The sequence below is a fragment of the Sprattus sprattus genome (genome assembly GCF_963457725.1).
Source record: "Sprattus sprattus genome assembly, chromosome: 1".
NCBI classification, from domain to species: Eukaryota; Metazoa; Chordata; class Actinopteri; order Clupeiformes; family Clupeidae; genus Sprattus; species Sprattus sprattus.
The window spans coordinates 17,048,244-17,062,975 of record NC_137920.1 but is presented as its reverse complement, the minus strand read 5'-3'; the positions used below and the strand labels follow the sequence as shown (position 1 = coordinate 17,062,975).

Sequence of the window (14,732 nt, the reverse complement as noted above, 5' to 3'; positions counted from 1 at the left end):
TATGCCATAGGCCTAATCCAAATAAACTAAAGCAGTTAAGCATTTGTTTCAAACAGCATTAGATTATCTAATTTTACAGATAACACACTTGTCTTCAACTTAACAATGCTGCACAAGGTAGACAGTAATATCAAACTTCCAGAAAACAACATTGAACTTCACAATGCTGCACAAGATGGACACAAAATAGCCTCTAAGCTTCCAGAACATCCGTTTATTAATGAGGTGGCAAGTTCGCGTCCCCCAGGGGGACGGACTGCGCACGAACACCTCCGTTGGACTTCCTGGTGGCCCGATCCCCAGCTAGATTGAACCATCTTATGGCGTGCTTGCCGATGTCCTCGTCCATGGCAGATTTAGTTAGTGGGTTTTTCCTCACGGCACCTGTAATCAGACAGAATTCATATTCAGACTATGGTGGAAGAATTTATATCTTTTCGTGTGTGAAGTAGGCCTATACTCCTTGTCAAATAATAGGCCTACTATACTTTACAAATAGATGCCATGCGTTTTTTGTTTTTATGTTTTTTGTTAATTTGTGTTTAGTTTTTAAGAAAAAAAAGTAAAAAGTAGTTCCTGGCTTATGAATACTTAAGTCTTCAAAGTACACATTTTCTTTGTGTGTTTGTGTCTGTTTCTGTTTCTGTTTCTTTTTGGTGTTATTGATCCCTATGGAAAAATGAATGGGAAATCTGCCAACTTTGACCTTGAAAAAAAGTATGTTCCACTAAATATAAAGCTGTAGATTTTTAATATGTGATACAAGGGGGTTTAAGGATCACTGAAAAATAGGAACCATTACTACTGCAATTCATCCCGGGTTTTGGCCTTTTTAGAGCTAGATTGACTGGCCTACATGGAAAGCTAACTAATTAGAAAAGCTGTGAATTGTGAATAGGTACTTTGTGGCTGTCTGAATAATCTACTTACTCAAAAGAAGTGGCCTGATGGCCATCCGGCTGAAGGCCCGCTTGGAATTTAGCCCCTTCCAATTTATCTGGCAGGCCACAGAATCGTCAAATATTCTTGCAAGGATATTCCACGTGATCCTCTTGAGATCCTGGCCCCCAATTGTGGACAAAGAAGATATCTAAAAGGCATAGAGTACACACTTATGATTCACATTTCTAGGTATTCAAAGGATGATTAAGGATGATCTAGGAACTTATTGGCGCCATGCAAATACAAAAAAAACTCACAATTTTCTGTCGAGTGGAGGCATTGGCCTGATCTTTTAGCAGATCCTCAAATAAATCCACTGCCTGCAGGTCCTCCAGGGGAAATTGAGCGGTGGCGGAAACCTCGGGTCCTGCGAACTCTGCCTGGGGGCAATTTTGTCGACTTGCCAGAAAGTCCAGCTTTGCCAGAATCTGCTCGTTTTGGTGAGCAATTCTTTGTAGCAGCGCCAGTCTCTGGACCTCAAATGCTGTTGAAAAACATGTAACATTCCTAGGTGTGATCAACAGAAACACTGAATGGAATATTGATTTAATTTTATTGTATGAGTGAGTGTATGTAATACCATATGTTTTGTTTATGTATTATGTCTTAGAGTCTTATTATTATATTACTATTATTATTATATTCATTGTGTGTGGGTACATGAATCAGTCTTGTAAGACAAAAAAAACACACCATGGGCCAGATTTGGCTCATAGGCCTGAGTTTGCAATCTCTGAGTGACCTCACCAGAACAGGGGGCATCATACATTCCTCCACGCCTTGCTATGCTGGACCTTGGCGATTCAGGAGGTGGTGAGAGGGCTGGTGCTGTTCCTGAGCGTTGGTGAAATAGGCAGTGTAAAAGAAGAAAATACAGTGCCATTAAAATGGTGTTCTCGTGATAACCGTGGCTGATAAAACAAATGTGCTTCTATCCTCTATATTCAATAATTCAGAAATCAGTTCCTACCTTGAGTCATCCTCTGCTTTGAAGCAGATCCAAGGATGGCAGGGGAACTTTGGAGATGGGACACGCCTGCACCATGGCAATGGAGAGAAATTTGACATGTTAATATTTGGAAATGGCTTAGTGATCTTATGTAAGATAATTTCAAAAGCTATGGACATGTAAAAGCTATGGACGTGTCCCGTGCACACCATAAAGACCAATGCCTGCCTTTTTTGTGTGTTATGTATTCTAAAGGAAATGAGATCATTTACTATACTCATATCATTAAAATAATTAAATAACCATACTGATATTGTTTAACCCCTTCGCGTAGGGTGTGAAAACCTTATTGTCCTCAAAATTGTAATGACCAAGTCTTACTTTTTCACTTAAGGCACCCTGTAATGTCATAGCTATGTTGTTATGGTGTAGTTGAGTATTTCCAGCTAAGTGTGAACAGGCCCACCAGCAGGCCCATCTACACCAAGAGGCTACGTAATGCAGTAAAACTGCTTCCTATGTGGACCAACTGTAATACACATTTGAAACAATCTTGCAGGCCAAAAAAAAAACACACCATGGGCCAGATTTGGCTCATAGGTCTGAGTTTGCAATCTCTGAGTGACCTCACCAGAACAGGGGGCATCATACATTCCTCCACGCCTTGCTATGCTGGACCTTGGCGATTCAGGAGGTGGTGAAAGGGCTGGTGCTGTTGCTGTTCCTGAGCGTTGGTGAAATAGGCAGTGTAAAAGAAGAAAATACAGTGCCATTAAAATGGTGTTCTCGTGATAACCGTGGCTGATAAAACAAATGTGCTTCTATCCTCTATATTCAATAATTCAGAAATCAGTTCCTACCTTGAGTCATCCTCTGCTTTGAAGCAGATCCAAGGATGGCAGGGGAACTTTGGACCTGGGACACGCCTGCACCATGGCAATGGAGAGAAATTTGACATGTTAATATTTGGAAATTTAATTGCATGAAATCTTGCATAACGCAGGTATAATCTGTTGATTTAGTATAGATTGACCAGGATATATCTTCCTTCATAACAAAACTAACCATATTCATCTGTTTTGTTAAGCACATAATTCTATACATGTTCATGCACAGTTTGATGACCTTCGTGAAAGTCTACAATGTACTGTAAATAGCCAGGAAAATAAAGAGAAAGCATTGAATGAGAAGATGTGGCCTATACCGCATGTTTTCACACATATTATATGTTGCTGATAGTGTACTGCAAGTTGCTTTGTATAAAAAAAGTTTGTCGCTTTGGACAATTGTTAAATTTTATTTCACACATCAGTCTTCACCTGGAGAGTTTACATTACCTTCAGGTGGCCACATGTCCTCATCGCTGGAGGAGTCATGTCCATAACGATGGCTGTTAAGTAAGCATATAATTACTGTTATATTAGTATACCTGGTCTCTTGACAGTATTATTCCTACTGTTACCAGCACATAGAAGCTGTGCAGGAAACCCTGAACTTTTAAACAAGGCAAATCTCACTTACAATGCCTTCCTAGGGCGCTTAGATGGCAGATTCTCCATCTCTGCATCCGTCTGCAACTCTGAGGTGTTGCAGCCTTCCCCATAGGAATCAAGCATTGCCTCAGCATCCTTATAGTTGGCTAGAAGGGAATATTTACATTATATAGCTGCACAGAGGATTGATATACAGTAATATGCAACAGAGCACCCCTCTGAAATGTAATTGTAAATAGTTGCGCTTTTAAAGGAAAACCTCATTGTAACAAAATGTATTTTCCTACAGAGATGCATAGTAAAACACTTGAGTGTAATCCTAAGAGCATTAAACAGCCCATCATTATTGTGAACGTCAATAACAGCAATATAAAATGTTTCAGAAATCACATGAAATCTTTTTGGAACATGGATTTTACCACAGCTTTTGATGATGCGCATGTCATATTGGGGCCAGTCTGGCTCTGGCTCCTCCGAGTTCGCCACAGCTCTTTTAAGTCGCTGAGTCTTATAACGTGGCCAGGATACCTCCCCGTCATCACACCAGCTGTCTGGCACCACTGCGATGTCGTTTGTGACCGTGAAAGATATGAGGTTGAAAGGCATACTACATATAGGCAGAAAGAAAAAATAATCACCAAAAAGTAATAGCATGGAGCTCAGGTCATGACCACAAGCAAGTCATAGCAGTCAAGTTTGAGTGGAGTCCCTGCTATACCTCACTTAATAACATCATTGTCAGGGTGGAAGTCATAATTGTACTATTAACTGAATGAATTGTCATTTCCTATCAAAGCAATTCACATACAAACCCCCAACTTAGTTGAAGTTGGGACACTTGGTAAATTCTTCTTCTTTTTTTTTTTTTCAAAATAATTTAATTTTTAGAAACGATTGCTGGAGAGTATAGCTAACCAAAATCAGCCAGGGATCAAAGACATATTGCCACCACTTTTGTAACTCATTTTGTAACTTTTCACCTTTTGTTAAAATACTTACGGCAATTAGTGTGTAGAGTGGTAGAACTAGTCAGAGTCATTACGGTAGTCATTTTGAACTGATTAAACTGAATAAAGAACTGATTGATTGAACTGATTGATTTTGAAATATGGTCTAGTGGAGGAGGGGTATGGCCACAAAGCCATGTTTGTGTGGGAAGGCTACATATTTTTGTTGTAGCGCTGCCACCTCAACTGAGTGGAGTTCCTCACACAGATTTGCTACGTGATAGATTCCTATTCTTTGAGAGCTGAATGGATATTCAAAGAATGGAGACTGCTGGGTAAATTTTGAGTACACTACATACACACCGTTATCATTTTTCACTATGTTTTTTATTTTACATACCCTCTCCCCCACTAGAAAGATGTTGTCCCCTGTTGTGATTTTAATAACCCACCTGTCACCTTCCATCTCCCCATATTGAGACTGAGTTTGCATCCCAACAACAGTTGGGCCAACAAAATGCTGCTTTTTGAATTGGTTCATTTTCTTTTCCAATTTGGGAGTTTCGGGCAACTCTGACAGCCGTCTAATTATTTGTGCCAGAGGGAACTCAGCCTTTCGAATACGTTTTTTTATTTTCCCAAGGTGGTTTTCATAGGGAAACGCTGAGAATGAGTCCAGGCTGCCATGTCTCTTTACCTCATCCGCCAGGTGGACCAGCCCATGAACGTTGTAAACTATGTTCTCATTGCCATATAGTGCCCCAAAATGCTGGACAAAACACTTCAGCATTTCCCCGGCATAATTAATAAGGTCCTGGTGTGGTGGAACTAAAATTGAAGTTGCAGATGACAAAAGCATGAAGTTGTTATACATGTTTTCATCCAACCTTGTTGCCAGCACAACAGGGCCACTATATAGTAGGAACTGACGGAATTCGGTAGCTTTCCAGCGGTCTAAATCTCTTAATGACCGTGGTCTTCTGGCAAATTCAACAGGCACATAGGGCCTCATTGACACAAGCTCCACTGATATTCTGTCAACAATTCCAGCTGGCAACCTTATCTGTAAGGGCCCCCGGAGCCAGGTTCTTATCAGTTTTTTTACCACACCCAGACAGACCAAATGCATGTAGTCAATTGGAAATTGTGTCACCATGCCAACATTAACATTTTGAAAGGGATGTGGCCCCTCATGGTGGTGGATTTCATCCTGCATTTGTGTGAAAGACATATCTGTGCGATCAGGGTGCTGTGGTCCGGAGAAATTCATGCGCCTGTTTTGATAGATGCCTGGGTGTGTGCACTTATCACACCCATGGTAGGCATTATGGGCCTTTATGTTTTTTACAAAGGCCCGTGCAGGTGTATCACATACCACGGTGTCTAATACGATACGGAAGAATTTATCTTCAAAAGAAAACCCTTCTTCTAACCTTCCTAATTCAAGGACAAAATCAGACAGGAACTCCAGGGCCGAGGTGGGTTTTTTATTCCCACTATACATTCCAATAACAACTGGTTCCTTTACGGGAACAGACACTAATAAGCCAAGTATGGGCCATAGCTGGACACTGGAGCTTTTAAATAGTGGCAGCCCATCTATATTTATTTGCAATCTCAGTGTCCCTCTGCCAGTGTATTTGCATACTTCGTGAGAACAGATTTAAGTGACCTCACTATTCCAAAATGATAGTACAGCCCACCAGCCTTGTTTTGTATTGTGTAGTCTGTTTTGGTTCGAAGTAGGGTCCTTCCATCTTTAGGCAAATTTGGGTGGCTGGTCCGTAATATAGTGAGGAGTGCAGTAAGAGCAACCAAAGAAACGCCAAAACTCACAGCCCAATTTGCAATGTTGTCCAGGAGACTTTGTTGGCCATCATCCTCCTCAGAATCTGAGGCATCAGAATCTGAGGATGCTGGACCATGCCCACAACACATGGAAGGCCATGGTACATTTCCTGGTCCTATGCCACCTCCCCCCTCCTCCTCCTCCTCCTCCTCCCCATCCCCCCCCTCCCCACCCCCCCCCCTCCTCCTCCTCCTCCTCCTCCCCCGCCTCCTCCTCCATTAAAACTACCCCTGTAACTCCCCTGTCCCAATTTCTGTCACCCATTCCTATTTCTGTCATGTCAACGTCAGTCATGTCAGTCATGTCAGTCATAGTAATTTCTTGAAGTTGCTTTTGGACGTCTATGTGGGTCCTCCTTCGAATCGTGTGCGAGCAGACAGGCAGAGTCTTTCTATTCATTTTTGTTCTAAAAAAAATAAATTGCCTGCATCAGGTGGAAGCACTGTTTGTAACATTTTAGATAAATAGATGGTTTTGGGGTGTTACGTTTATGGTCATAGTTATTTCCATGTCCACTTCCTCGACAATTAGTACAAATTTTACAGCTCGTCTTTTTGATGGTGTATGTTAAAGTATTATACAATGAAATACATCCCCGTAAACATGTTGGTGGCTATAATTTCATATCTTTCAAATGGACAGTCCTAATGAATATCATGTGGTTAAACTAATAATTCAATTTAGGGAAAGGAAAAGTAAATGATCATTTATCCCAAATATTAGGCAAATATACCAGACAACAATGAACTCTGGGTAGTTATAAACAGGAATCACAATTTTGATTGGCTGGGACGCTTTATTAGGATTCCAGTTTATGACTACCCAGAGTGCATTGTCTGAAATGTTTGTCGGATATTTGGAATAAATGAACATTTACTCTAGCTTTCCCTAAATTGGATTATTAGGTTAACCACAAGGTATTCATTAGGACTGCCCATTTGAAAGATATGAAATTATAGCCACCAACATGTTTACGGGGACGTATTTAATTGTAATACTTTAACAAAAACCATCAAGAAAACGAGCCGTTAAATCTGTACTATAAATACCGTCCTGAATAACTTAAAAAAAAAAACAGCCTTGCATCTGATAGGCCGGCTTTGAGAGGCATGAAGCGGGAAGCAGGCTTCTTTTAGATTACAAACAACATTGGATTATCGCAGATGGGATACATCTATTTTGTGGTTAGTTTGAACAATTGTCCTTTACCAAACTATCGGGCTGTCACTATTGTGTCATTGTTGGGTCACAACTAGCAGCTGGATGTTACTGATTAGCTTGGGCATTCAACGCATTGTGTTAGGTCTAGATACCTTAGTAAAGAAAACCAATTCAGACCGACAATACAGCCGACTGCGAGGAGTTGTGATGTGAACGTGTTTAATTAATTTTAATATCTTAAGTGACCATCATTTCTGGCTACTTTAATAACTCCCGAACGAACCTGAGAAGGAGCTCATTAGTTGACCCCAGGATAGACAGCGCTAGCTAATGGCCTGGCTATCACGTAGATTAGCTGACTCCCATATCTTGTGTTGCTTGTAAAAGTAGCAACACGGACGTAATTCTGTTCTTAGACCAAACGACCAGTGTGAGGGCCACGGGTTATGTGTTTTAAGATATCACGAAATACATGATATGAAGTATGATATGATATCATATAATGTATCACTAACTGATATTTAATAGCATTTCATCACTCAATGTGGTTCGTGGTTTTGGCTAGCTCTGGCTAGCTGGCATTCTTGCTAAAACACAGGCGCCCACAAGATAGATCACTTCTTGCATAGCACCGATGTATAACGGTATTAGCTTTGAATTATTTGTGAAACCATATACCCCCTATAACTTAACGATCACCTGTATAACACAGACACTGTATTAGTCTTATCTAGCCATACGATGGCATTTCACCCGCACCACTGCGAACAGTTATGTTCTGGGCAGCGGGAACATGCTTGACTGTAACTTGAACAATGATGCTGGCTGTAATAGCAAATTAGTACACGCAAAATGTAGAAGAACAAGGGGGCAGATGTCTATTGTTGTTTTTATCATTGTTGTTGTTATTGTAGTTATCGTCATCGCCGTTATTGTTATTGTTGGTATTATGATGATGATTATCATTATGGTTGTCCATTCACGGAGATCTGTGCCATACGCTTTACATAACTTTCACCACTTTCCTACAATTGTATTCCAAGTCATACGCAAGTTTGACAATATCCATATCATCAACTTTATATAGGGGCAATCTAGTTTTATGTAACAATCTATAAAATGTGAAAATCAATACTTACTTCGCGAGCTCAGTTGATGCTGTGCGGGCCAAATTTTCGTCCGTTGGGATGATGGCGCGTCCGCGTCAGCGTATCCGATACTGGTGCGTCGCGGAGGCGCATTTTGACAGAAGAATTTCCGGCTGTGCACGGTGGCACTGGCATTGCAATGCATTGCTGTACGCCAGCAGCAGGAGCTTGTGCGACAGCTACGCTGATCTGGTGATAGGCTTCAGATATACTGTTTGTACTTTGTGTATCACAGTATGTCAATACATCAACATTTACTGGAGGGAACTGTTCAGTCGTGTCTGCTCCGGCAAAAATTGTACCAACGTCCGTTAAATGTCACGGCGCGTCCGCGTTTGTGAATCAGATTTGGATCCGGTCATGATCCGCGTTTTGACAGTAGAATGTGCGGCGGTGCGCGGTGGCGGCGCTGATCCTCCAAGCAGAACCAAAACGAACGTGACTGTGACGCGGATGTGATGACTTGAAAGCGGACCCGTATCGGAGTCCTCTGCTGTGTGGGAAAGACGGTGCGACTCATGAGGTTCAATCCTACGGCTGAGTACGCACCAGGAAAAACCCTTGTGACAGCGGACACTCTATCCAGGAGTCCGGTGGGAGAGCCACAGGAGACTACACGCACACAGATGTGGAATGCTACGTGGCATCCATAGTGGACAACATGCCAGCCACAGAGGGGAAGATGGACAGCATCAGAGATGCCACCGATGCTGATGACACACTGCAAGCCGTGAGCAGATACATCCAGTCTGGGTGGCCTGATCACGTAACTAAGGCACACCCCACCGTTAGGGAGTTCTTCCCCATGAGAAGCGAGTTGTCGACCCACCAGGACCTGGTGATTAGATGCAATAGGATAGTAATCCCAGGGAGGTTAAGAACGGATGAGCGTATCCATAATTATCATCAGGGACTGACTAAATGCCGTGACCTAGCTAACTCTGCTGTCTGGTGGCCGGGTATATCAGCACACATTAAACAGAAAGTCTTATCCTATCAGGAACAAAGAAAAGCTCAGTCCAGAGAGCCATTGATCTCCACACCGCTTCCTGACAGACCATGGAAGATAATTGGCATTGATTTGTGTGAACACAACAAACATTATTATCTAGTTATTTCTGATTACTACTATTCAAGATTCATTGAGATCCTTCATATGCCCACCACCACCACCGCCCAAGTGGTCACAAAGCTAAAATCTACTTTTGCCCGCTATGGAATAGCAGATGAAGTGGTCAGTGACAACGTGCCACAGTTTTCCAGGGAAGAGTTCAGAGAACTGGCATGTGAACTTGACTTCACACATATTACATCTAGCCCACACCATCCACAAGGCAACCGGCACCCTGAGAGAGCGGTGCAGATAGCACAATGGATTCTTAAGCAAAAGCACTAATGTGCTACAGATCCACACCATGCAGCAGCACAGGAATTAGCCCAGCAGAGCTGTTAATGGGGCGCAAGATTCGGACCACTCTGCCAACACTAGAGAGAACCCTGCAACTTAAGTGGCACAGCAAGCAGAAGGTTGCAGCTAAGGACGGGGCTGAGAAAAAGAAACAAACCCACTACTACAACCAGCGTCACAGGGCGAGGAGCCTTCCACCACTATAGCCAGGAGACCACGTCCTCACTAGGCTAGATAACCAAAAGTCCTGGGCCACCCCAGCCTTGGTGAAAGGTGAGAGCATCACACCCAGATCCTACCTCATCGAGACGGAGCAGGGCGCCTCACTCCGCCGGAAGCATCGCCACCTTCAGGCGGTGCCCGACTTGAGACCTGCAGTGTCAGGGACACTGGGGCTCACACCAGAGCAGTCAGCTGGCGACCTAGCGAGCACGAGTAGGAGCCCTACAGCAGTCGACACAAACATTACCACACCCAATGATGGCCTGAGACAGACCAAGTAAGGCAGGGTCAGCCATCCGGTTCAGAGACTGGACTTGTAATAGATGTTGTTTGCCTGAAAAGAGTTCCGGCAAAGAATGTATTGTGAAAAAGAGTTCAAGCAATGTCATGTTTGCCATTTACTGGTGTTGAATTGGGTGTTTAAGTAACAAAATTAAGTGTTTTCCACCTATAACAGGTTGCAAGAATGTTGCATAAGAGTTCCAGCAATGTGACTTATATTAGTCAGAGATAAATGTATTGACTGGTCCTGCAAACAAGTTATAATATACAGAAGACCTGAGAATTTTTTAACAAAAGTTGTAAAGTTGTTGAAAATTGAATGGAAATTGTTTTAATGAGGCTCAAGGAAATAATCACCTTCATCAAATGTTTTGCATTTCAAGAATAGTCTTGTCTGTTGGTTTTCATGATTAGATTTGAGACATTAACAAGTGCTTTAAAAGGGGGTGATGTAATGGAATATGTCATGGAATGATCACATTAAGAATATATTGCTACGTCATCACGTGATACTTGCGTGACGTGCGTGGTTGTTGTACGAGCTAGGAGTTGAGTAAAGACTCGTTAAAGATAACACTCAGTGTGGACATTCATCATTACATGAATAAGAGTTATTAACACTCATTACAAAGACATATCTCAAGATTCCTTCATAGGCTACTGTTGCTTTAACTCATTGACCTACTTTTTTGCCGAATTCACAAACTCAGCCCACCCCTTATTCAAACATTTACTTTTGATAAGGCCTGTATGTTTTTCAATACAGTTTGAGCCTAAAGCTCCCGCCGCAACGTAGGCCTACCTGTAAATAAGAATATTAAGAAGAATGCATGCAGTGATTAGAACGAATAGCGATGGGGACTGATTTCATATGAACATAGTTTTAACAACCATCCTTGGATTAACAGTACGTGCGTTATAGAGGCGCTTCGGGAAAGGTGCAATCGCTCATCCGATTAGAATGAAAACAGGTTGACTTGGAGATCCAGTTGAATCTGAATTCTTGGTATTACATACAGTAAACAACAATTAATTAAATAAAGTGTAGGTGGGTGTATGATTTTGTGTGTGTGTGTGTGTGTGGCCTGAAAGTATAGCAAAAACAGAAAATGTAGGCTGCATGAATACACAGCCCTGTAGTACCATTTAAATAATAAATGATACCGGGAACTAACGGAAAAATTCAACCTCTTAAGCAGTGACATGCTACTGGATTACTCTGGGATCGACAAGGGCATTCACACTAAATGGAAGACAACTCAAAAGTTAACTTAGGTAAACCCTGTAACACTCGTATTTGTACATTAGCAGCTTATGCTAAGCGAGTTCGCAAACAGTGCTGCTAGATGTATTAAGTGACACTCCACGTAACAATTATGGACAAGCTCAACTATAACAAACACATAATTACAAGGTACAAGTCAACTTACTTATATGGACGCACACAATTTCAACCAGATGCAACGTACAATAAAAAATGCACGGAGCAAGCTGACCACTCCATCCAAATGTGCCGTGAAGCAAACCAAAACAACTGTAGGCTATCTTAAAAAGTCACATGACCAACGCGATTACTATATATGGTCATTTAACGAAACATGTTTTAGCTGGGCAACTTTACAAACTGCTGACAATGAACTTTTCCTTATTATTGCGTTTTTGTGTTTTAAAAGGTTCAATGCAAAAGAAATACAAATGTATATAAAGGCACTGTTTGCGATCTTGATAAACGATTATTGAGTTGAGCTCAATAGCCAATTAAAAACACTCTTATCTTACACGCTACTGAGGTGTTATCGATTAGCTTGCTGTTTTTGGTCTGTGCGTGAACACCATAGTTTTCTGAACACTTGCACCCTGACAGACAGCTACAGGAACGTGAGGAGGATTACGCCCAATTCGAAAAAACAGTTGTAATCGTGTATAATTAAGCAATAAGCCCCAAGAGGCCGTGCTTTGCGCTGATTTTAGAACAGGTAAGGGAGTTGTTAGGCACGACGCGAAGCGGAGTGCCGTTAAACCCCCTTACCTGTTCTAAAATCAGCGCAAAGCACGGACTCGCGGGGCTTATTGCTTTTCTAAACCTGTTACTACACATATTTGATCTCATAAATAAAGACAATTCAATTTAAGAAACAATAGTTTAATGATAAACCGTCATTCTTCCGCCACTAAAAATTATAGTTCCTAAATAAATCGTTGCCACGCAACCCTTGAAGCAACGCAACAGCCAGATGGAACACTGGGTATGAAATGCGCTATATGAATGCCTTGCCATTCGCTGCGCAGTAATATGGAATGTAATCAGGTCAAATTGTAAGGTAATGCTGGATTTTACAACGGCTTTTAGCCAATCACAATCAAGGATTTGAACAATCAGGTTTAGAATACGTATTCTATGTCTATGGTTATGGATTCGGACCGTTAGCAGTGACGAAGGAACCCCCACTTCTCAATTTTTTTTTAAACGGGACGCTAGCAAATGCATTGATTCCTATGGTACGGCGCGTTTAGCGTGTGCGCCCCTTCTCCACCACGCGTTGCGTCTTTGAAGCGTTTTTTAGGTGCGCTTAAAAGTTGACCCAGATAGCAAAATCATTATGGCCCAAATTTGGGCCAAAACTGGCATGCCATTTTGGCAAAGCTTTGGAATGATGTACGGCCCAAATTTGGGCCAAATTAGGCGTGCCAAAAGAAAAACAAAAGGAGGCCAAAACCCAGCCAAAACCAATTTTGGAATACCAAACCTTAGCCAGAAGTATCCCAAATAGATGCCAAAACCCCCAAAACCTTACCAAAAAGAAGCCATAAATGACCCAAAGTGATGCCATAACTGACCCAAAGTGACCCCATAAATGACCCAAAGTGATGCCATAACTGACCCAAAGTGACCCCATAAATGACCCAGAGTGATGCCATAACTGACCCAAAGTGTTCCTATTTATTATTTATTTATTTATGTGGTTTTATGGAAAAACCTTTAATGTCCTAGTATTATAGGCTCATATATGAAGTTACATGGTTAAACTGTGTTCTGTGTGTGTTATGCACAAAAAAAATGAAACAATATATTTTAAATTGATATTTTTTTATTACAATTCACTCTCGCTGCTCCTGGTTGGGAGCCGGCTGGCATTTTTTCCTCCTGCCCTCCCTATCCCCAGCCCAGTAATACCATCGTTTCACAGCCTCCGCAATCTCTAAATCAGTAGCGGTCGAGCAGGTGGGGTTGCGCCTCACTGCGTCTGAAATTGAGGACATACACAAAAAAGGTTTTCAGTGTCAGTGATTTTAACAGATGTAACTGGATTTAAACAGAAATAATGCATGCTACAATCTTCTTCACTATGCAAAGTTCCAACTGTAAGCGTTGCCAAACAAACTCATCATGTGGAAGATAGGTGTGAGGGTTCTGTGGGTTTTGTGTTTTCCACAGAAACATTGCAAACATACTTTGAGTTCAGTTCTGTTCATTTCTACTAAGAATATAATTGTCTGACAGTTGAATGTTTGTTTCTGCCTGATATCCCTATGGAGCCTTTGGGAAAAATGATCAGAGCCTAGAACAGGATGCTTGTGTGAACAGTGATTAACAGTTTAAATGCTTACCCATCACAACTGCCTTTAGCTGCAATTTCTCAAATGCTATTTTGCCATTTAACCCTCGCCAGGATTTTTTTTTGGCAAGGTAATTTTTAATAGCTTGTTTCAATATTCGCCACACTGGGTCTTTTACATCGGCTCCCCCCGCCAATCCAAGAGTGATGACCTATAAAAGAACCAGTGGCATTAGGTATCAAAAATAAAAGTACCATTGTTTGATAAATCACTCAGCGTACCAGTCTTAGAGAAATCAAAAGCAGCTCACCAATTCCGGACAAAGGTCCCGCTTGGTTGCGAGGTCGCCCTCCAGAACCTCCAGTGCCTGCTCATTCCCCAGAGGGAAATAAGCAACATGCCAGGTGGTGGTGGTGGACATCCTCTGCCCTCCCTGGATGTGTTTGTGGAGGTCCTGGAGCATGTGGAGCATGGTCTTCTGCTGGTCAATAACAATTTGTTGGTTGACCAACACCTCACGCAGAAGAGCTGAAAAACAAAAACAAAACATTTAGTATTAAAAAGCAGTTTTAAATCCTCAAAAAAAGGACACATGTTTCAGCAGAAAGACATCACACAGTGATTGGGGGGGACGTGCATGTGTCACTCTCCTTAATTTTTGCTGCGTTAATCGCGTGCATGGAGGCGCTAAGTGGCCTAAGCATGGGACAGTGCGTGACAGCCAATCATGAATTAGTCAATGTTCAAAATTCCCGGCGTTTGCGCAGACTTTT

General features: G+C 41.9%; 1 protein-coding gene across 1 annotated transcript; it reads right to left on the bottom strand.

Moving 5' to 3' along the window:
• Nucleotides 1-217: 217 nt before the first annotated feature.
• LOC308368041 (uncharacterized protein) lies at nt 218-3,990 on the bottom strand (the record flags this gene model as incomplete). Its single annotated transcript, XM_080842085.1, has 10 exons — nt 218-384; nt 931-1,090; nt 1,200-1,426; nt 1,636-1,776; nt 1,913-1,978; nt 2,523-2,615; nt 2,752-2,817; nt 3,229-3,281; nt 3,413-3,530; nt 3,804-3,990. The coding sequence occupies 10 exons, from the start codon at nt 3,988-3,990 to the stop codon at nt 218-220; spliced, it is 1,278 nt and encodes a 425-aa protein (XP_080698211.1).
• Between the last annotated feature and the right edge of the window lie 10,742 nt (nt 3,991-14,732).